Raw genomic sequence first — 22,567 nt, forward strand, 5'->3', positions numbered from 1 at the left:
TTTTTTTTTTAAAAACGGGGAATGAATAAAATATAGAAAAAAACACAAAAGAAACCGAACCTCTCTATTTTAGAAAGAAAGTTGATTTTCATTTCGTCTCTTTCTCACTTGTTGACACCACCTTGATTTGCTATTTTCCTGTGAAGATAATAAGTACATTACGTAGTATTTTTTAATTTCTAGGTGTGTTCATTTTTTTTTTTTAATTGTTTTTTGTTATTGGTCTGATTTGATGTTTTTCTATTTTTTGTGTTTATATAGCATAATGTCTCAAGCATTATGTCAGAGCTTGTCTCCACCAAAACCGAAAAATGACACTGGCAGGTCCCTTGTGTGTGATTCCATAATTATAATATATGTAATATCCTGTACTTTTTCTTGAATTACACATGTTTAGAGTTGAAATGGCCAATCTTCGGACAGGTGGACACACGCCCTTATTTGTTAATTTTTGTGTTAGTTTATGTGCCTCTCTAATTGTGATTTCATTCTGTTGTGAAACCTGTATTTTTCCTGTTTTTACACACCGTGTGGCTACAAATGATATTCTGGATGCTTAAAACAGAGCACAAGAAATTATGGTGCTTTAGATTAAGTTATCTTTATCAACATATTGCTAAACGTCGTCACAGCGAGTTGAAAGCTTGAAAACGGCAACTTTTACGGTAACTTTTGCCATTTTTGTGGCAACTTTTGGCAACTTTCGGACAAAAAAATGGCAACAAACGCAGATGCTACTAAATCTTAGTTGAGGATTTTTTTAACGACAGCATATCAAGAAGTCGTCAATGTATAACGAGCTGTCTATGCCATTTTGGAGGGTTTTTAGGATGGAATCTGTTTTGATTTCAAATAGGAGAGGGATCCTCCCCTGTGGGACACTTTCCTCACGTTGGTGGGGGTCTGAAAGGGAGGATCCGACATGAAACTGGAAGGAACGGCACTTCAGGAAATTGCCAATGAAGGCAGAGAGGTCCTGTCGCGTATGCCGAGAGTGTGCAAGTCTCTAAAAATTCTGTATTTCCAGGTTGTGTCGAAGGCTTTTTCTAGGTCGAAAAGGATGGCGATCATGTGGCCTCCTTCATCAAACGTCTCGTGATAAAGGTCTCCAGGCGGACCAGGTGATCCAGAGTGAATAGAGTTTTCCTGAATCCGCTTTGGAGACCGCTCAGCAAGCCCGTCGTCTCCATAAACCACATGAGTCGCCTTTGGATCATTTTTTCTATAAGTTTGCACACACAGACAGCTTGTTAGTGAGCTGCTGTTAGTCTGTAATTGGATGGGTGTGTGTGGTCTTTGTTTGGTTTTGGTATTGGAATGACAGTGGCGAGACGCAAAGACTCCAGAAAGGAGTGCTACCGCCACATGTCGTTGTATGTCAAGTAGGAGTGTAAGTGTTTCTATCTGTGGGTAAGTGTGTAACGATCTGGTTGTGGATGTCATCCTGTCCCGGAGCAGTACTGCCCAGGTCCGAGATGCACGATGGATAGTTCATCTTATGTGAAGTCTGCGTTGTAGGTTTCAGTGTTGTTCGAGTGGAAGTTTAGTTTAGGTGTTGTTCTCTGTTAGTGTTAGTTTTGATGTTTTGGAAGGTGGTGTTGTAGTTTGCTTGGGATGAGATTTTGGCGAGAGATGTAGCTATTGTGTTTGCGATGTCTCTCTGTTTCAGCTGTGGTTCCATCCGGCCTCTGGACGTGCTGGATGGTGTCTGTGCGTCTACCTAAAATTTCTTTAGCGATTTTAAAAACTTGGTTGAGTGGTGTCTGACTGTTTATTTTGGAGATGTATTTTCTAAACGATTGTCTTTTGCTCTCCCTGAGGCATCTACGTGCTTCAGCTCGAGCTTTTGGGTAATTAATTTTGTTTTCAGTGGTGGTGTTGTTGACGGCTTTTCCACATATATATAGGCTGCCTTCTTTTTCTTTATTGCATCATCACAGTCCCGGGAGAAACAGATCTTGTTCTTCCAGGGTTTTGGAGATGTTTTTGGTATTGTTTGTGGCATATTTCTAGAAGCTTTTCGTGAAATTTTTTGTAGTTGAGATCAAAAGTGGGATTCAGAATCTGGGAACATTTAGTGGCTAACCCGTCCCAGTGTGCTCTTTTGAAGTTAAAGCATTCTGGGATCGGATCGTTTTGGAGGCTAGTGTTTTTTAGAAGAATTGGGAAATGGTCTGTACGGTCATCCAGCACAGACCACTCAAGATCTGGGACTAGGTCTGGGGTACGAAAGTAGAGAGGTCAAGGGATGAAGAGCCAAAAGTGGATCTGTTTCTGTAAGTTGGGGACCTATCATTTAATAGGAAGATGTTATTTCGAAATAAAAAATCTTCTAAAGCTAGTCAACAAAAATTAAGGAACATTTGGGAAAAAGTGTATAACTTCGAAAACAAACTTCAACACGCAATGAAATTTGGTACACATTTTAATCAACATGTGTATAACAAATAACAAAAAAGAAAATTAAGTTATTCCATTTTAACTTGCTTGGAAAGTTAATTGAGTTTGGTAGGGGTTAAAATCCCAAATCACAAAATTGTCAAGTGGTTTCAAAGTTATTTTAACTTCTGACTACAACAAAAACAAAACAGTTCAGATGATTTCAATAAAGAGTATGCCCACCACCATTGTCCTGGCACCCAGTACACCGGCTCCTCATCGAGTTCATGAGGTTAGTGAACACTCTCTGAGGCATCCCCTTCCACTTTGCCTACAGCATCTGAAACAGTTGCTGTGCGTCTCCTGTAGGGGGGGAGGTGATTGTCTCTGACTCGACGTTGCAGCTCATCCCAGAGGTTTTCTATGGGATTCAAGTCCGGACTGCAGGCCGGCCAGTCCATTCGGTTGATGCCAGCCTGCTGCTTGAAGTTTTGGACAAGCAACGCTCTATGAGGTAGGGTGTTGTCATCCTGGTACACCGCGTATGGCCCCATCTGTTGCAGGGCAGGTAGTGCTAATGGAGGGAGTACAGTGGAATCCTGTTATAACGAGAGGGAGGGGACCAAAGCAAAATGTCCGTTATAACAGGATTCTCGCTATACGGGATCCAGTAATAAATTCAAGGGAAACTGTAAAGTAGGCCTAATCTATGAGTTTGGTGTTCTGTTTCTCCTTTTGCTATCTCCCTTGATGATGATTTTGTTTCAACATGACCTCTAGGTCTTACTTGATCAAAAATCGAATCAGGGTTGGTTCTCTAGATCTAGCGATGTGGACTGACAACTCGGCGTTGGCGATCAGAAAGAAAGGGCTCTGGGCTAACTCGCCAGCTGTGTCCTCCCTCCCCCCCCACCCCCACCCTATGGTGCATTCTGACACATTCGCTCCATCCATCACATTGCTGTGACCTCTCCATCCCCACATCGGAGAAGTGAGAGGCATGGCAGGCCTTGATAATCTAAACTGGCCTATCACGCGATGCGCTCTGCTTGTCTGCGCATGCCACACCCTCCTTACTCAGTTGCTCGGGCCTTCATTGTTGACGCACATGGGCTCTCCTATTCTTTGTTTCGCAAGATCAGCAACAAGTTTCTCAACTAGCGAGGTCTAGCATTATTTATGTATAATTGGCCTATGCCATGTGCACAGCAGCAGAAATATTCCGCTATAACCGACTTGCAAGTGTGTCTGATAGCGCTATAGCAGTATTTTGTTTACAAAGGTAAAGATGAGAAAAAAACGGGGATTTAGAATAGTGCCTTTATAACAGACTTCTCGTTTTTTCCGGACTCGTTATAAGTGGACTCCACTGTATCTCATCTCGGTAACATATATTGCAGTGAGATTCCCTTGCACATGGTACAGAGGTGCTCTGTGGTTCAGACTGAAAGCACCCCATACCATCACCGAACCACCACCAAAAGGCACCACTTCTCAGACGGCTGCATCGAGAGAAGCCGCTCTCCGAGTCGCCTCCAAACCTTGATACGACCGTCATTGTGATGTAAAGAGAACCGGGACTCGTCACTGAAGAGAACGTTTGCCCACTGTTGACGTGTCCATCTTACATGGCGTTGGCAAAAGGCAAGACGAGCAGCCTTGAGTGCTGCGGTGAGACGCTGACGGACTGCTGGTCGACGTGCATTAAGTCCAAACTCGTGAAGACGTCTACGTACGGTCTGACAACTAATGTTAACACGAGTTGCCGCTCTCAGCCATGTCCGGATGCGATTTGCAGGAGCGGATCTCGACTGCAGAGCCTGTCTATAAATGAATCAGTCTTCCCTTGCATTAGTGGCTCTTGGTCGACCTGATCTGGGTCGCTTTTGGGCACTACCAGTGGCGTTGACACGCTGAATAAGCCGTGAAATGACAGAAACGGACACTCGAAGACTTGTAGCAACTTGTCGGAGCGAAACACCGTCTTGTACCCAAGCAATGGCTCGTCCTCTTCTTACATCAGGCAATTTCTGTCGAAGAGGCATGTTTACGCTGCTTAGCCCTACAGCAGCAGAATGGTGTATCCTCAGTGCAAATGCGTGAGTGCAACTCACTCACGAGACATGAATCTTGCACGTGAAAACTGATTTTTGAGCATTCATCATTTTTCCTGACGGTTAGAGCGAGAGAATAAAGATCGACAATTGGAAAACATTGGACCTTTTTGCCCCCTTCCCAGCTCAGCGCACAGGAGTCACGTGCATTTCTAACCCTTGTGTGTACAAGCCCATTAGTCATAAAGTAACATTTCATCAATATCTAGTTTTACTAGTAAAAGTAAAACCTCGAAAGAATGCATGCAAATATATTGTTTTTGCAGTGCGTTCCTTAACTTTTGTTGACTAGAATCTATTTTATCATTTTTCCTTTCTGGTCAGTGGGTTTGTCTCCCCAAAGGGGGCTGTGGGCATTAAAGTCACCTAGCAAAATAAAGGGTTTTGAGAGCAGGAGCTTAGTTATTTAGTTAGGTTAAATTTTGAGGGGGTAATTTGGTGGGGTATAGACTGAGGCAGACCGTGATTGGTCTGTGCAGGGTAACCCGTACAGCAATAGCCTGGAGGGTGGTCCTAAGCATGCAAGTACTTGTCTGTGGAGTGTGTTGTTGTCGGTGTAGATGGTGGTTCTAGCGGAAACAATCTGGTTCTCCGTGGGAATGTGATGATGCAGTAAATCCTCTAGTCTATGGTTGAAACCGGGGCGAATTTTGTTTCTAAGTATAAAAGGCCTAGGCTACAGGCCACAAGAGGGCTAAGTTGCAATTTTGCAATGGAAGGTCGTATTCCGCCGGCATTCCATTGCAAGACTGCCATTATGTATTTTTATTTTGTTTTAGGAGCACAAAGGTCCCGGCATCAAAGAAACACTCAGACTCCTCCTTGCGGGGGAGGCAGAGTGTTTTCTAGGTTGCCATCCTGGATTGGACGGCGACCTAGTGGGGGATTTGAAGGAGTGATGGACTCCACCCTTCCCGGGGTCAGGCCGGGGAGGGGCGTCGGAGCTGTCATCCTCCGTTGGTAGCGGGGGAAATGGAGGGGTAGGGGGAGGTGGAGCAGACAGAGGGGGCTGGGAAGGGGGCTCGGGAGAGGGGAGAGGGACCACCTCACACTCCATCAGAGGGATGGGCTGTGAGGTGGAAGAAGAAGTGAGAATGAGAAGAGGGGTGAGGGGGAAAAGGGGGGGGGGGGGAGGGGGGTGGGGGGGGAGAGAGGGGGGCGGAAGAAGAGTTCATCCCGTCCTCCTCAAAAACCCCAAACTCAAACAAAGCGGTTAGTCATTTATTTTGTTGTAATTTAATTGTCTAATTCTAATAAATCTCTAGATCTAGATCTAGATCTAGATCTAGATATCTAGACTCTAGTCTAGAAACTAGATTTCTATATAGATCTATATCTATAGTCCTATAGTCTCTATAGTCTATAGATTCTAGATCTAGATTCTAGATTTCTAGATAGATCTAAGCCAAGCGTATGACCAATTTTCCAATTCAATGTTTCATTCACATAATATTCTACTACTTGCCATTATTTGTTCGGTAGTTTGTATTCCGCGGGCCACGAGAGGATGTTATTATTGTTATGATTCATTATGATTGCGGTGATAGTGTGACGTGACAGGCAGAGATGCCTCGAAGAGAAATGAAAACGAAACAAAACTTATGTAAGAAGATGTAAGACCGGAAGTCGTTCTACTTTTTATTCTGCCGTTCAAGGGGAATAATGCTCTCTTTGCCAGTCTTTGCCTTTCAACGTTCCTTGATTTGACCCTCAATTCACGTTATTCACCAGGACTATCTCAATCAAAATGTCTCTGGCAAACTTTTCGCGGAATCTGTACCAGAATGTCTTCAGACGAACATCAACATTTGTTTTGGCAGTTGTGGTTTTGGCCTATCCTTTCGAAAGAGCCTTCAATCTGGGCACAGAGGGGTACTTTCGGCACCTGAACAAGGGGGTAAGTCAATAACAATAATAATGAATGAATGTCGATTTTATAACCTCCGACCTCAGACTAACTGACTAGGCTAGATATATCTAGATCTAGATCTAGATCTAGATCTCTTGATATCAAGATTTTCTATCTAGATCTAGAATTAAGATTTTAGTTAGGCCTACTGATCGAAACTCTTGATTCTTGTCTTGTCTTGTGACATGATGTTGAGTGGTCAGTGGCTCAGCAGGGTATAGCAATGCCAATGAAAATTTTAATTTTCACTTTAGCCCTTTTTTATTTGGTACCTAAGAAAGAATTTTCAATTCTTAGAATTATGCTTCTTGAATTTTAAGAATCGGTTCATAAATTAAAAAGTTATGGGGTTGTAAAGGCAAAGGTCGGCAAAATATGGATGACCCAAAGAAAATCGAACAAAACGAAGTGACTATTCGGACTCGAGTCCGAATATGAAAAAATGTTATTCGGACTCTGATTCTTTTCCAGCATGACATCACTTCTGACTTCTGACTTCCTGTGACTCGTGACTCCGGCTTCCTGTCCTGTCTCACTCGTGACTCGCCTCAGGCTGGGTAGAGACCGGGATTACTTCGGGCAAAAAGGCGTTTTGTGCAGGAGCCGAGTTTTTATCTTATGATGAATTTGAGGCCGGCCTGAAAAGTTATAGCGCTTCTAATAAATGTTTATTTGTCAAGAGGTCATCAGAAGCAATTAAAGATGACTCGTTAGCGTGTGTCGGGGTCGGATGGGCGGCCTGCACACCTGTGGCTGTGTGCGTGTCCGGGCGTTGAACGTCGCATATATGCGCCAGTCTTTTTCCTCCTGGCAACTGATCATTATTTCAATAATATAAGCTAATCTTGACGTAGATCAACGTAATGAATTGTGCGCTGGTCTATGGAATCAAAAGTTGCCGTATGCTCAGCTCTACACAGCAACACAACTTTTTCTTGGTAAACAATCGAGATGACAAAGGCTTGTGTATTTGAACGAATCGGTCTTTTTTTTTTACACAGCTCATAATATGCAAGTGCCATGTGGTCTGCTAATCTTCAATTTTACCTTTTTCTACAACAAAGAAAGTGGGAAACATGGGGGGGAGGCGTATCAATGAGGCAGCGGGCATCGGATCGGCAGAAAAGGTGTGGAGGAAACTAAAAAAATGGCGGAAAATTGGAAGCACTGAACGTTAGATCTATAGAGGGAAGACACTTTCTTTTTTCCGGACCCGAGTCCGAATAACATTTTATTATATTCGGACTCGAGTCCGAATAAGAATTTTTAAAATTCGGACTCGAGTCCGAATATGAAAAAATGTTATTCGGACTCGAGTCCGAATAATGACGACCTAAGAAAATACTCCTAAAAAGTGGACCACGCAGTTGCAGATTCTGTAAGAAAATCGACGATATCTCGGTAACTAATCAGAGTGTTAGAGAGAAACTTGGCTACCCGATGTGTTTTTGGGTGTAGAAATCATTTCTGCAGTCAGATTTACTACCCATTTAGTAGTTATTTTGTTATATAATTAAAATGTTGGTGTACATATTACGATTTTGCAAAAAGGGGTGTCGGGATGAGTCCATTTTATTTATAGCATCATATATCACAACATGGGATCTTTAAGAATATATGTTGGCAGCGTGACTAAATAATTGCAAAGCTTTTTATGATGAATTTAGACCATGCCAACCGTAAAAGATAAGTTAATTCAATCTAGCATGCCGTACAATTTAAAATTATTTTTCCCCGTTGAGACGCGAACACCCCGAGACGTGATAACCTCGCCTCGGAATACCCCCATTGCGATGTTACAGGGGAATAGAGAGAAAAAACAACCGGATGCGCGCGCCCGCCATTGCCCTATTTCAAGTGACCAATGAACGAGCCCGGAATAGTCATGCGAGGATTTGTAGGTCACATACATTTGCCGCGAGAGTGAGGGGAAAATGGCCAGTCTCCGTGCGAAGACGCTTTGGATAGGGGGGTAGTCGTGCATTTATGATCGGGTCTAAACAACTACTTGACACAGAACGTTCAAATTTGAGCACACTATAGAGGATAGATAGATCTATTACCATCTCGGCGTTGAAATTCAAATTCCTTATAGTTTTCGGTGTACACGATACGAAAGTGTTCCCAACACCGAAAGTATATGTTAATTTATGTGTACGAACTTCAATTATTCCACAATTAAAATGTTTTGCAGTTGTTAGGTTTGATATCTTAGCTTGCCGCGAATCAAACGTATAGATCTAGATGTAGATCTAGGTCAGGCTCAAATAAGGGGGGTGGGAACTACCGAGAAAGCACCTTCAGAGGAAACCATATATAACAGGCCCGGTAAAAACAGGGATTTTTTAAATCCCCTTTTTTTCCTGTTCCTTGTCTCTATTAAAAGTTATCGGCGATAACAGGGCTTCATCGCAGCCCAACCGGTTACGTGGAACTCGGATTCGACGAGAACTCGGATTCGACGAGAACTCGGATTCAACGAAAAGGGAATAGATTCCCCGTTTTTTTCCTTCTTTATTATCTATAAAAATAACCCAGATTTAACAAGCACTTAAATCAGCGAGCTCGGATTCAACGAGGTCGCTTCCAGGATGAACAGCCCTCGTAGACGTGGCTTTGCTCATTTTTCTCCCAGAACGAACATTATCTATTCCCGGAAATCATCCATTGCACCTGTATCGTGAACAAGGCTATTAATATTATTAAAATTTACTTAGCCGATTGTATGCGACCAATCAGTGGCCTTTTTTCATTCCAACACAATATGCGTCGTTGGCGCGCGCACGTGTCTACTCTGGCGTGTCGGGGAGAGGGGGGGGCTCTAGCGTTCTGGGCGTTAAACGTCGCAGATACAAACGCGTCAGTCTTTTTTTTACCTTACCCTCGGCAACTGATCACTACATGTATTTCAATGATAAGCTAGTCTTGGCGTAGATCTACGTGATGAATTGTGCGCTGGTCTATGGAATCAAAAGTTGCCGTCTGCTAGGCTCTACACAGCAACACAACTTTTTGGTAAACAATCGAGATGACACAGGCGTGCATTTGCGAATTGGTCTTTTTTTTTCCACAGCTCATAATATGCAGGCATTTCAGGCACTACTTGTGACTTGTCTTTATACATTACTTGCTCAGTGCCAGTATTTATCTACCCGAAACCTCGTGTTTGCTATGTATAACGAACACTCGGATTCAACGAGATTTTCGGTCAGGCCCAGCGACCTCGTTGAATCCGAGTTCCACTGTATAGCAGGGACAAAAGCTCGTTAACAATGTGTAAAAAGTGAGAGAGAGAGAGAGAGAGAGTAACACAGTGATGGAGCAAGCCCACGCAAGCCATGCCACTGCAAGCACACGCAGCGTGTGAAACGAGAGAGGGCTGCGGTGTGCTGCACACCTCGATCTAGCCTGAAACCTAGCAACACGCACACGTAATGTGTCACCAACCATGTCAAGCGCAAGAGAAAATGCCTTTCAATTGACAAAAAATTCGAAATAATCCAGTCTGTTGACAAAAAGCAAGCTCTACTGGCAGAGATTTGTCGTCAGTTCGACATTCCACAAGGGTCAATTCACACCATTATCAAGGATAGAGAGAAGACAGTCGCAGCATACTCCAATGGAAAGTTTGCTCTGGATCGAAAGAAGATGAGAACTACCCGATGCAGATGCTGTGGACTAAGCTCTTCTGATGTGAAGCAAGGAGAAAGTTTGTGCCAAAACCCCTGTTCGTGGGTACTTCTGGCAAAGGAAACTACCCATGAATAAGTACAGCTGGATTAGTCCACAAAATAGTGCTTACTTTCCTTGCATTTCTGGTTTAACAGGGATCGGATATAACAGGACATTTTCTCTACTCCCACCATCCCTGTTATATCAGGTTTCCACTGTTTCTTGTTTTGTTGCATTATTGCTTCGTCGCATGTTAAATCTAGGTCTAGTCTCAACAAAATTTTCAATTATTTAGCGACAAAAGTCCAGCGGCGTCCCTGCTTTTATGTCTTTGAGAGGCTATCTCCACTTTAAAAATGACCATGGCTTTGTTTCCGTTCACAAAGCATCTACCGCAAAGCGGGAAGCGTCTGACTTGGTTTGTTACAGTTTTAAAAGTATTGCACTTGTCTTCACCATATTTTTAACAGAACTAAACCAGTAGATCCACTGTTGGCTCAGTGCTTCCCGCTGCTTGTAAACGAAAAGCACTGCAGATATCGATTGCTAAAGCGCATCCCATAAATACATGGGATTGGGTCAGTGGCACATCCCGTAAGTACACGGGAATAGGTTCAAGTTCAAGTGAGTTAGAGGATAATATCCTTTTTCAGAACCCGCTCAAATCAGCTGATCAACATGTCATAAAACTGTCCCCGTGGGATTATGCGATTGTGTGGCCGCAGCGTGCGTTTTTTCTCGTAATTCTGCAACATTTGCATAATTTTGGATTCCCTGCGTTTTTTCCCGTTTTAGAAACATGTTTCACAAAACTATTAATTAACGCCTTGCCGTATGACTAAAGGGAAGTAATCAACATAATAAGCTTCATTTAAGTGAAAGGTTGGTTATTCTCCTTGTTAGAAGATCTTGATTAATGGTTATGCTTTTGTTCCTTGAGCTTGATCTATTTTTCAAGCCATTAAAAGTTGTTCTCATGTCTGCTGATGTTTCATGTTTGACAGGTGTCGCTAGTTTTAGTGATGTGCCAGCATCAGAGGTCCAGATGTCCTTTTTTTTTCCATCTAAATTTGCATAATTCTACGGGGACAGATAAAAATAGGCCGAGCTTGCAGAAACATGTGTGGGAAAGATATTACATGTATCTAGAAGCCACAGAATGGGTGCCGTTTGTAGTGTGTACAATACCACCAGCCCTGCTTGTTGCCAGGTTTTGCCATTGTACGAAAAGTAACGACTATTTAAACGTAGTATTTGCACCATTTCACCACCAACTGTCTGAGTTGTACAGTCTTTATTTAATTTAACTAAATTTGCCCCAACATACCGCCAGCAAATTGGCCGCCAGAAGTACACACGGAACATGGCATCCACTCTGTGGCTGTTCAATGATCTCTTTCCCACTTGTCTCTCCGAATTGAGACAATTGCTTGGGTTTGTCACCAGTGCTCCTGATTTATGCTGAATATGAGTAGGGCCTATTATGAGAATGCTATTTTGTTGCCTTTGTCTATATTATGGGAAATAAAATGTGATTCATTGAAACTTGGTCGCCTCGACTTGTTGGCTAAATACAAAAGGCTGGCAGGCGCCCGTTATACTTTTATATTGTGGGGACTCACGCTCAAGTCTGCGTAAAAGGTCTTGTCTTAGGCGGCCTGAAGACTCATGAGTACTGGATTTTTAAAAGGATTATGTACATCTAGTGTCTTGGAAACAATAATATCTATATATATAGCCTAACTTCTGAATTCCTGTAGGCTAAAGACTTTTTTGTTGACACCCACCCTTTGGCGCTCATATGACTTTATGCAGTTGCGAGCGCCGTAAAGCCCTCTACTATAAAAAAAACCCCAAAAAAACTGTTCCCCTTGACAGCTTACGTTTCAACCACAATTTTCAGTTCCAAACATTTGTTTTGTTCCTTTTACTTACAAGGACAGAATGAGATCCCCCGAATAAAGCATCATCATGGTCGATAGTCAAATAGACCAAAGCCATTCAGGCTGGACTTTAATGCTATTGCTAGACTAGACCCAATTACCGCAGAGGACCTTCAGTGGACCGGCACTCTTTTGTCTCTTATGGCAGGTTCTTTACTAAAGAGGGGGCAAATACGGACATTTTCTTCACCAAGAAATTTAAACTAAATTTATTGAAAAGCCTTTGTTAAAAGTGGACACAAAAAGTAAAAGAGGACCCATGTGCGTATGTGTGTGGACAAGGGGGAGGGGCAGCTGCAAACTTCTTAAAGGTAATGTATGTTGACTATTATGTGCAGTCAAGGCATCCGTCGGAGGTTGAAAATTAAGGCTAACCTCTCTAGCTTCAACAGCACAAGGTTACTTTTTCTGAGGAAGGGGGGGGGGGGTGTCAGTTACTTTGCGGTGTACTCATAATCAGAATGAGAAGAGGACTGGGGTATGCGATATAGTGGTTAGGCACTTCACTGTAGAGCTGCTCTATGTGAGGTCGATTCCTGTGTGGGGAGAATTTTTAAATCTTGCAACACCATCTGTCTGCTGGATCATTGATTGTATCCCTCTCCGCCCATTGACCCTGACAGGGTAGGTCTAAGCAGCCCACCTCCTAAATGATTCAAATAGTGTTGGTGGGGGCGTAAAAAAAACTCCTACAGTTACAATTTATGAGGACAGGACATGGGTGGTTACAATGCTTTTTTTCGTCAGGTCATTTGTGGTTTGGGTTTGAGCAGGTCTGTCTGAACCAAATGTCAAACAGTCAGGACTGTACTGCGACCATGACGCCAAACTAGAGGCATCTGTCTGGCCGAACATAGTGTGTGCGGCTGTTTTTTTTGGGTTTTTTAAAGTTCAGGTTCTAAGATAATTTTCCTTTCTCGTTTCCAGAAGCTGTATGACGACATCAAGGACACGTATGGAAAGCAAGACGATGAGGAATAATGAGACGCCCACAGATTCATAGGAAACACAATTTTGTAGAGAGACATTAAATTATCATTCATGATTCCTCCAACTCATTGGCATGGCTGTTTGATACGGTGCAGAGAGAAGACCTTCAAGACCAGAGGCTTATTATAGACTTGGAAAGGACCTTCAAGATGACTATCATATATATAGATCATTTTTTCGGTTTTAATTGTATGATTTAAGCGTTACCTTTAGGACCTATGATAGTATCTGTATCGATCAACCTTGTTTAGATTTGGAGTCTGAGCTATGTACCTGGAATGAATATTTAGGTGATGCAAAATGTGAGAGAAGTATGAAAGCCTGTCCAAGTGTATAAATTATGTAATAAACATTCATTCTTGTCTGCTGTTCTAACTTTCGGGTATTTTCTGGTTTTATGCTTTTTATTGTTGTAAATGTGAATATTAGTGTGTTGTAAAAAGTTAACATTGTTGTATACGGTACTGTTCTGCTTGAAAAGAATCTATGGTAATAGGACCAAGCACAGTTTAGATTAAAGTCAAAGATTTGTGCTGGAGCTAGAGAAGTAAGTGAAGTTTAGCAAGTAGATCTAGACCTACTGTGAATATAACTCCATTTCTTGACACATGTTGTGAAAGTTACTTCTTAAAGGCCAAGAACAGCTTCTTTGACTGATCGGATCAACCTCTTCAGCCAAGATTTTTAGAGTAAAATTTTTAAAAATTTGCGGCTGGGACCATTGGTAAAGTGTAAAGGGAGCAGTCAGTTGGGCTTTGCTGGTGTTCATAAGACAAGATCACCTTTCTGGTTCCAGTATGACACAAACTGTCCCAGCTTGATTTATAGAATAGCAAGCAAGTGATGCCTGGCTCGCAATTTGAAAGCTTTGCTTTATTTCTCCTGTTTGATCTTCCTCTTCTTCTTCCTCTTCCAAGTACTGGTGGCTTCAGTTTATGACTTGTGTTCTTTTGGGGATTAAAGAAAAAGTTTTTCCATACCTGTATTCGTCATTGATAATAATGTAGACAAAGGATGACCATATAAGACCCCCCCCCCCTCTCTCTCTCTCTCTCTCTCTCTCTCTCTCTCTCTCTCTCTCTCTCTCTCTCTCTCTCTCTCTCTCTCTCTCTCTCTCTCTCTCTCTCTCTCTCTCTCTCTCTCTCTCTCTTTCTTTCTCTCTTTCTCTCTCTCTTACACACACACACACACTTACACCCTGGTATGGAATCTAGGCTGCCAAGAAGGGTTCTCCGCTTATTTCTGTTCTGGGTGACCTTCTCTATCCCCAGGCAGGTGTGCCTCACGTATCATGTTGAGATCGATATCCAGATCTCGTTCATGTAGATTTCGGCCTTTCTTACATCCATACCGTACAGTGTACCATCAATGAGCATTTTGTACCACTGATAGGCAGATAGAAAGATAGGCAGTACTATCTTTTTTAATACAATAAGATGAGTGTATGAAAAATCAAACCAGCATCTGTAGCTGTGGTGTTGCTGTTAGGAACTTAATAGTTGCATGCAGGAGACCCCGAGTTCGATTCCTGAGTGGGGAGAATTTTTTTTGGAGTATTTTGGTCTTTCTGCTAGGATGTTGTACCGCTCATAGTCTTGGTTGGCCCTGGCAGATAGGGTCAGAGGCCCGCCTCCCAAATGATCTAAATTGTATCAATGTGGGGTGTAAAAACATTTTACACTGTATTTTTAACAAATTTATTATGCTGAAATCAAAATTCTTCTTGCAAGGAATCGGCACCAAGTCAAACTGAATGGATTGAGCGCACGGAAGTAGGTGATAGTAATTGAGTCTGAGTAAAGGTTAAAGCTGTTTTATTTGATTGAATTAGCATTCTGCTTTGTAGGCCTGTGTTGGGTCTGCTTTGAGAAAACGTGTGTGGACTCTGAAGTTAAAGCTTTAGTGTGACCGGTCCATTATATACAATAATATACATGTATTATATATTACAGCATGGTGTAAGCAGGCGCTCGTCAAAATAATTAAATTTTTCTGCTGGTTTGTGAATGTTTATCAAATTTTTGTTTTTTGGCTCAACACCTTTCATACCCATTAAAGAACTAATTTCTGTGTGGATTTTTCTGAAAAACCGTGATTAAAGGTACAAAAAATGTAAAGTTTTAGTTACCACGGACTCTTTAGTAAGGAAGTAAATAATCTTTGGAGGCCAATTTCTCACTAATTTTACCTCTGAAAATAGGTGAACCCCACCCCCTTCTTTCGCAAATATCTCGACTTGTATTCAAGATAAATGGATTTTTTTCCATCCATTTAAAGACAAGTAAACACGCTTTAAGATGATACCAATAACTCTACATGCCCAAAAATTGACGAGAGCCTGATTCCACCGCGCTGCCACACATATAAATATTTTATACCTGATGTAAAAGTAAATCTGTTTATATAATAATAATATATATGGAAATCCAGATGAACAAAGGACTCAAACTTTCAGAATGGAGGATAAGCTGAACAGAACGTGTGATCTGTTTATATTTCTCTTAGTAGGATGCTACTACCGGTACTTATATTATTATTAATATTATTATTATTGTTACTTTCACTTCGAGATTCGTTAGGTTGCAGTACTTGACAGTATGAAAAAAGAATAGAGTACCTTTTCATTTGGGTTATACATACCGCGCACACACACACACACACACACACACACACACACACACACACACACACACACACACGCGCGCGCGCTAAAAACAGTCCCATGAGTTAATTGCACCTTTTCAGCACTGCTTTTTAGTAATGTACCGTTGACTCCTGTCAAGAAAAGTCAGAGACAGACCTAACTGCTGAAAAACTCAAGTTTATCGTATGATTCTGTATACATCGTGATATTATATTATATCAGCAAACAGAAGATTAAGGTACTTGATAAAATAACTTTTCTATGCCATGAGGGAATCAACAAACCCACATCCTCTGTTCGATTTATCTTCTAAAATTGGAAAAGAAACCCATTAATGGATTAAATAATCAAACACTAACAAATAGATCTAAATCTAATCAGTGTTATTTGCATTCTCTTATTGTTTCATTTTAATTTTGAAATAATATAACAACATTTTTGTGGCAAAATGTTTTTGGAAAAGGGGATTTATTTTTATTTTGTTTTTGGGGGCCCAAAAAAAAATGCCCCCCCCCCCCCCCCCCCCCCCCCCCCCGAATACAAAAACCCCAAGAAATCTTTAATCTTATGTAGGCGTTACTCATTACACCCCCATCATCACGATTACTATTAAAGATCATGTGATATATATATAGAAGAACGTGGGCTGCGATCATTATATCTGTCGACTGTCGGGGCCAACCCGGGCAGAAAAAAGGATACAACAACATCCCAGCAGAAAGACGTAGTACATGTAGTAGTAGTAGTAGGCCTACCAGCACTCAGAAGAAAAAAAATTATCCCCACTAAGGAATTTTTTTTTTTTTTAAAGAGGGTCTTCTCGTTCCATGTCCTGCGACGTTACGCCGCAGAAGCCAGTTCACATCGTCTGTATACTATACTATGAGTATGGCCCCAGTGAAGATTAATCTATTACCGTGCAGATAAACTGAACGAATTCATCGAACGGGACCTTCCAATTTGTTGAATCCCAATGTAGTGATGTTAGAAAGGTGTGACTAACGCGAGCATTTTAAATTGTTAAAACGAATGGGATATAATATAGTATGTTTTACTTGTATCATCGTCATGGTACAAGGACAATTACATTTAGTCGTATAAACATTATGTACCCCACATTTCTGGAGGCCACCAAGCTTCGCGCTAATAATACATTGTGATGTGTTCATTGGCATTGAGGGACTCTCACAAATGATGATATTTAGACCGAAGTTCATTACTCTGTGCTGAATCATCTGGAAGATACAAAATTTCGTATAGTTTGCACACGTGTTTGAATCCCAGGGAAGAGTGGAGCTTCAGAGATCTGACGTTGTCCACCAAAATCACTGTTACCACTGGCAAGCCGTCGTCTTGGTACTTCTTTGCCTGCTGGGATACTATGACCTTTGACAGACCACGCCCCCTCATGCTGGGATTGACGTGGAGCCGTGTAAGAAACCCATGTTCTGATCCCAGCTCCACCCCGACACACTCGCCGCGACTGTAAATAAAAATACAAGACAGAGTAAAAACTAAGAGGCGTGTTACTACTAATGTAACAGATTGGCTAAAATTTTTAATGTAGTCTAAAACAGTTTTATGCGCTCACAGTCGAAAGCTCCGCATCCCGGACTCCGGCGAGGAGATCATCAGGAGAGAATGCGTCGCCGTTTCAGAATCAGACTCTTCCTCTCTACAGCTTTTCTGGCGCACCGAGCCCCGTCACCGATGTGAAGTCTCCATGCTAGTCCGACTGTTTTCCTCTGCTGTCAACTCTCAGGATTCATTCCAGCCTGCATCCTCTCTCTTCAACCGGATCCAGTGACTCGCTTTTTCAACTGTCTCCTGAAAGGAATTTATGATTTCGTTATTTTTCTTTGCAGTAACTCCTGCCACTCTCATCCACTTTTTGACGCTAGTTGCTACGAAACCTCTGCAGCCAACTTCAACTGGAAAGCGAGTTGCTTTCCTCCCTGCCTCCTCACATTTTTCGACGAGCGCCGAATATGTTCTCTTTCCGCTCTTGTGCAGCATTGATGTTGTCTTCTTGAGGCACTGTGCACCTTTCTCTTTTTCCTTCCATAACACCAAGTCTGGTTTTTTTGTTGTTGGGATGGGGAAGAATCTCTCGAAGCCCTTTAGGTCTGCAGCTTCCTCCCATACGCCACAGCTCTGGTCTTTCATGGCTTCGTTTGCTTTCTTTTTTGTTGGGAACCTTGCTTCCTTGCGGAACGAGCTCAATCTTGGCTAGTCCATGCTACTGTAGCTTGAGGGTGTATTTTCCTTCTTCCATCGGTTTTTTTTATCGCCATCGTGGTAAGCATTTTCAGCACACATATGTATTTAAATACTTCAACCACTTGTAAAAATCTATTTAAAGAATGCTTACTCTTTGTGTTACAATCATCATCTTTCCGATTTTCTGTCCTAGAACTTTTATTTTGCTATTATGTAACAGAATGTCGTGTTTTTTTCTCAAAACTTCAATTTTTTATAGTTTTTCTCATCTACTTTTTTGTTTTCTATTTGACTCCAATGAAATTTTCAGGGCTTATAAATCACACCATAACCTAACTTTATACAGGTGGAAAATCAAATCGATGCATTCATAAGTGAGTTAATGGATGATTATGTCATCTAATTCAAAGGCATGAAGGGGTAGGTCAGTTATCCGTCTAACTTTTTTCATTATTCAAGATATCCAAGACCCCAACAGTGTAAAATTTTGAATTGATTATACAGTGGAATCCACTTATAACGAGTCCTGAAACAACGAGAAGTCTGTTATTAAGACACTATTCTAAAACCCCGTTTTTCCCTTCTTTATCTTTGTAAATGAAATACTGCTATAGCGCAATCGGACAAACAAGGGAGTCGGTTATACCGGAATATAGCTGCTGCTGTGCACAGTGCATTGGATATTTATTTATGTAAAACCTCGCCAGTTGAGAAACTTGTTGGTGATCTAGCGAAACAAAGAATGGGAGAGCCCACGAGTGCCAACAATGAAGGTCTGATTGAATGAGTGGGGAGAGTGTGGCATGCACAGACAAGCAGAACGCATCATGTGATAGGCCAGCCTAGTCTAGATTATCTAGATCTACCACGCCTCTCACTTCACCGATGCGGGGATGGAGAGGTCATAGTGCTGCACTGTGATGGACGAAGTGAATGTGTGACGTGGGCAGGGTGTGGTATGTTTCTGTACTGTTCGTCAAATTTTGTGGAATCCATACGCCACATACTAATACTAACTGGAGAAGTCTGTGATAGTTTCATTTAAAGTAAAGTGTTTAGTCTCTCGTAGTGTGCAAGATAAGCTTACATTGGGAGGTGGAAGCAAAGCCTGTCCCTCAACACCATGTCGGCTTATAAACAGCCTAAATATCTCACCTGTCAAACAAACCAGTCGAAGGAAATGCTCTTATCAGTTCTCGAATGTGATCCTCCGCGAAGGGTTTCCGTTTCCGGTACGGCTCTTGGACCAGTTCCAAGTCTTGATCTGGGTCGAGACTTCGGACGGTATATCCCTCAGGTGGCTCTCTGGAATATTGTTGATGTTGTCATGAGTGAGAGTTTGATTCTCTAAAGTTCAACCGAAATGGCCCGGGTGCGATTTCTAAAAGACTAGAAGTAGAAGTAAGGAGAGCCACTACGTGTGGCTATGACTATGATTATGAAGAAACGCACACAAGCCTGCTTCCTCTTCTTTCTATCCTCCCTCTCTCTCTCTCTCTCTCTCTCTCTCTCTCTCTCTCTCTCTCTCTCTCTCTCTCTCTCTCTCTCTCTCTCTCCCTCTCTCCCTCTCTCTCTCTCTCTCTTTCTCTCTCTCTCTCTTTCTCTCTCTCTCTCTCTCACACACACACACACACACACACACATACGTTAGAGACAATACACACATTCACACCCACCCACATACACACAAGCACACACACAAAGCACACACTACAAACATAAAAATAAACATAATTATGATGTCCGTGTGTGTGTGTGTGTGTGTGTGTGTGTGTGTGTGTGTGTGTGTGTGTGTGTGTGTGTGTGTGTGTGTGTGTGTGTGTGTGTTCATGCATAATGTGTCTGAACTACTGTGAGTGTGCCTGCAAACTGCTCTAACAATACGACAATAAACTTGCAAACTGCTCCGACAATAGATTTTTACTCACATAAGACGTAGATCTTCTTTCTGTGCAGTGGCCACTTGTTTAGTCTGAGTCTCAGGGGGCGGGCCTCCCTTTCTTTCGATTACTCTCAGGACAGCGTCAAACACTGGCTCTGGGACCGCTGCAGTATCATTCATAATTTTATATTATGTCGACTTCTAGATCTACATGTACTGTGTCTGAGGTGAAGCAGTTAGGCACATCGCCATTTTAAGCCGAAGACCGAGTTCGATTTTCGTGTGGGGAGCATTTTTATCAATCACAGTTGAATCTCGATCTTTGATGAGGGTATAAAGAACATATCTATATTTTTTTTAAAAAGTAAATACACTGTTCCTTTCATTTCTACAATCGATAATCACACTGAAGGTCCTCTCGGCTTCATGATAAGTCCCTTTTCCCATTCATTCCAAATCACCAAATTATGACGAACTCAAGAACTCGGCCCGGGGGGGGGGGGGGGGGGGTCAGTAACAGGAACATTGAATTGACGACTGAACCTGTCTCTTTCCCATGTTTTTCTGGACTACTGCCGTTCTTTCCCTTGTACTTTTATACCCTTTTAGTATAGTACTAGTACGTAAGTACAGCCATTACTGACAAAAATGACTTAGGCCTAGATCTATATAATATTCTGATTGACAATATTGGAAGACAACCAAACAATCAATCAAATCAGACAATAACAAAAAGGTGAAATCGTTTCTTGCGGTTTGCCAAAGAAAAAAAAATAATAAAATGACAAAAACTTTATGAGACAATGATGTTTTTCTACCTTTGAAAAAGCAGATCTGAGTCCAGTCTATGAATCCGGGCGACGTAAGCAGGGTCTCGGCGTGTTCTGTGTTAGGGGAAAAGATGCTCATCATTCGTGGACTTGTGACGAATTCAGGAACCTGTAACATTACATATATCGCAAGCTGAATTGTGGTCGCTGAGACGGGAATTGGTACTAACTGAAAGTGCTATCTTAAACTTCTGCCCCCCCCCCCCTCTCACTTCCCCTTTTTTTCCTTCTGTTTTTCTTTCTTCTCTTTTTTTTTCGTTGTTGTTGGTTTGACGTAGGTCTACTCTCGTAAATCACTTCGAAAGTACAGGATTCCAATAACTAAAACGAGATTCGGTACACAATGAAAATGAAATTGCACGGAACGTGGGAATTAATGTCATGGTTTTTTGGTTGAAAAGGACGGGGTTTTTTTCAACAACCTTGATGGTATACTATAGCTGCGGCAAAAACCTTCAAAAGTCAAAAAGTAGGGTTAGATATGTGGCACTATTATCCAAAGTTTGTTCGTTTACTCTTTTTTGATTATTTTATTTTCTTTTTGGTCCCGTGTCCTCAGTTTGTGCCGATATTAATTTGTAAGTTACGTACGTAAAATGTGCCAACATGGAACTTTTTAAGCTTCAAAAGAAGAACAAAACAAGAAAGAGGAATTTTGTTTCTTTCTTTTCTTTTTCTTCCTTTTTTTTTTTTTTTTTTTTTTTTTTTTTTTTTTTTTTTTTTTTTTTTTTTTTTTTTTTTTTTTTTTTTTTTTTTTTTTTGTAAGTGTTTTGCGGCGCTCGCAACTGCATAAGGTCGTATTATTTAATTATGAGCGCACGGGACACATTAGACAATTTCAGTTGGTAGGAAATTTTGACCGGGTGGCGGCCGAAGCCTACTCTTATCAATTTTGGACCGCTAAGGGACCTTTAACGTGCGCAATTTGTTCACGGGATCTCCGAGATTTTTAGCCCTTATCCGAGAAGGCTTGGTGTAGATCTTCATAAGATCAGGGGTGTGGCTGAAAGACAGCAGTAAGCCAAGGAGTAGCAGTAGAAAGACTACAAAAAGAGTCAGGAGCCCAGAGGAGGGGACAAAGGAAGTGAGGAGGTGGGGGCAGAAAGTGGAGACGAAAGCAGACAATAGAACATTGTTAGAGAGCAGGAAAGGGTGTAAAAGTAGAACATTTTAGAGTAGAAAATTGTTCGTCGCTACCCTGATTCGAATCCAGGACCTATTGAATGAGAGGTGAACACCTTAACCTCTAGACCACGAGACCCCAGAAAATTGTTTGATCTGTGATGATGATGATGATGATGATGATGATGATGATGATGATGATGATGATGATGATGATGATGATGATGATGATGATGAAAGTTTGTTCTTTGACAATTTCGCTGCACTCGTACATGTGCACTCCATTCTTCATGTTAATAATTGTACTATATATCATTAACTATGGTGTGTTTGCGTGTACGCAAGAGAATGAGACATACAATTTCTTTTTTTAAAACTCACTCTGCAAGTTATGCTGCTTTATAATCTTCCTGCCTGAAATCTGAACTCGCCTTGTATCCTAGATCTATACATTCCAAACAATAAGCAACTTTGATACATGTAGGCCTAGATCTACGCTTTCATGTGCATAATTCAAACAATATTCTTTTCTTGGTTTCCTTCTTCCCTTTCAGCTTGTCGCAATTTCCAAGAATAAACAGGATATTTTTTTCCTTCATAACAAAGTATCCGCCGTTCGGTCCACGGAATTTGTAAGCAGGTTCAAACCTTTAATTAAAGGACGACAGTTGCCAATTTTAACATAGGTGAAATGAACGTTCCTTCCAAAAACAAGTTTAAAGAGACACAAAGTTCACTCATTTTTATGATTTCGAGGTGAATTCGTGTTTGTGTGCGCGCGCGTGTGTGTGTGTGTGTGTGTGTACGTGTGTGTGTGTGTGTGTGTGTGTGTGTGTGTGTGTGTGTGTGTGTGTGTGTGTGT

General features: G+C 41.7%; 1 protein-coding gene across 1 annotated transcript in view; it reads right to left on the bottom strand.

The window, feature by feature from the left end:
* Positions 1-16,686: 16,686 nt before the first annotated feature.
* Positions 16,687-22,567, bottom strand: part of LOC101864384 — a gene marked incomplete in the record, with an annotated part of 10,063 nt that continues 4,182 nt past the window's right edge. Inside the window, 4 exon segments of the mRNA XM_005097171.3 lie at positions 16,687-17,134; positions 19,027-19,176; positions 19,800-19,917; positions 20,572-20,692. Coding sequence (XP_005097228.2) covers positions 16,837-17,134; positions 19,027-19,176; positions 19,800-19,917; positions 20,572-20,692 — 687 coding nt within the window.

Source organism: Aplysia californica, unplaced genomic scaffold (genome assembly GCF_000002075.1).
Source record: "Aplysia californica isolate F4 #8 unplaced genomic scaffold, AplCal3.0 scaffold00148, whole genome shotgun sequence".
Classification (NCBI taxonomy): Eukaryota; Metazoa; Mollusca; class Gastropoda; order Aplysiida; family Aplysiidae; genus Aplysia; species Aplysia californica.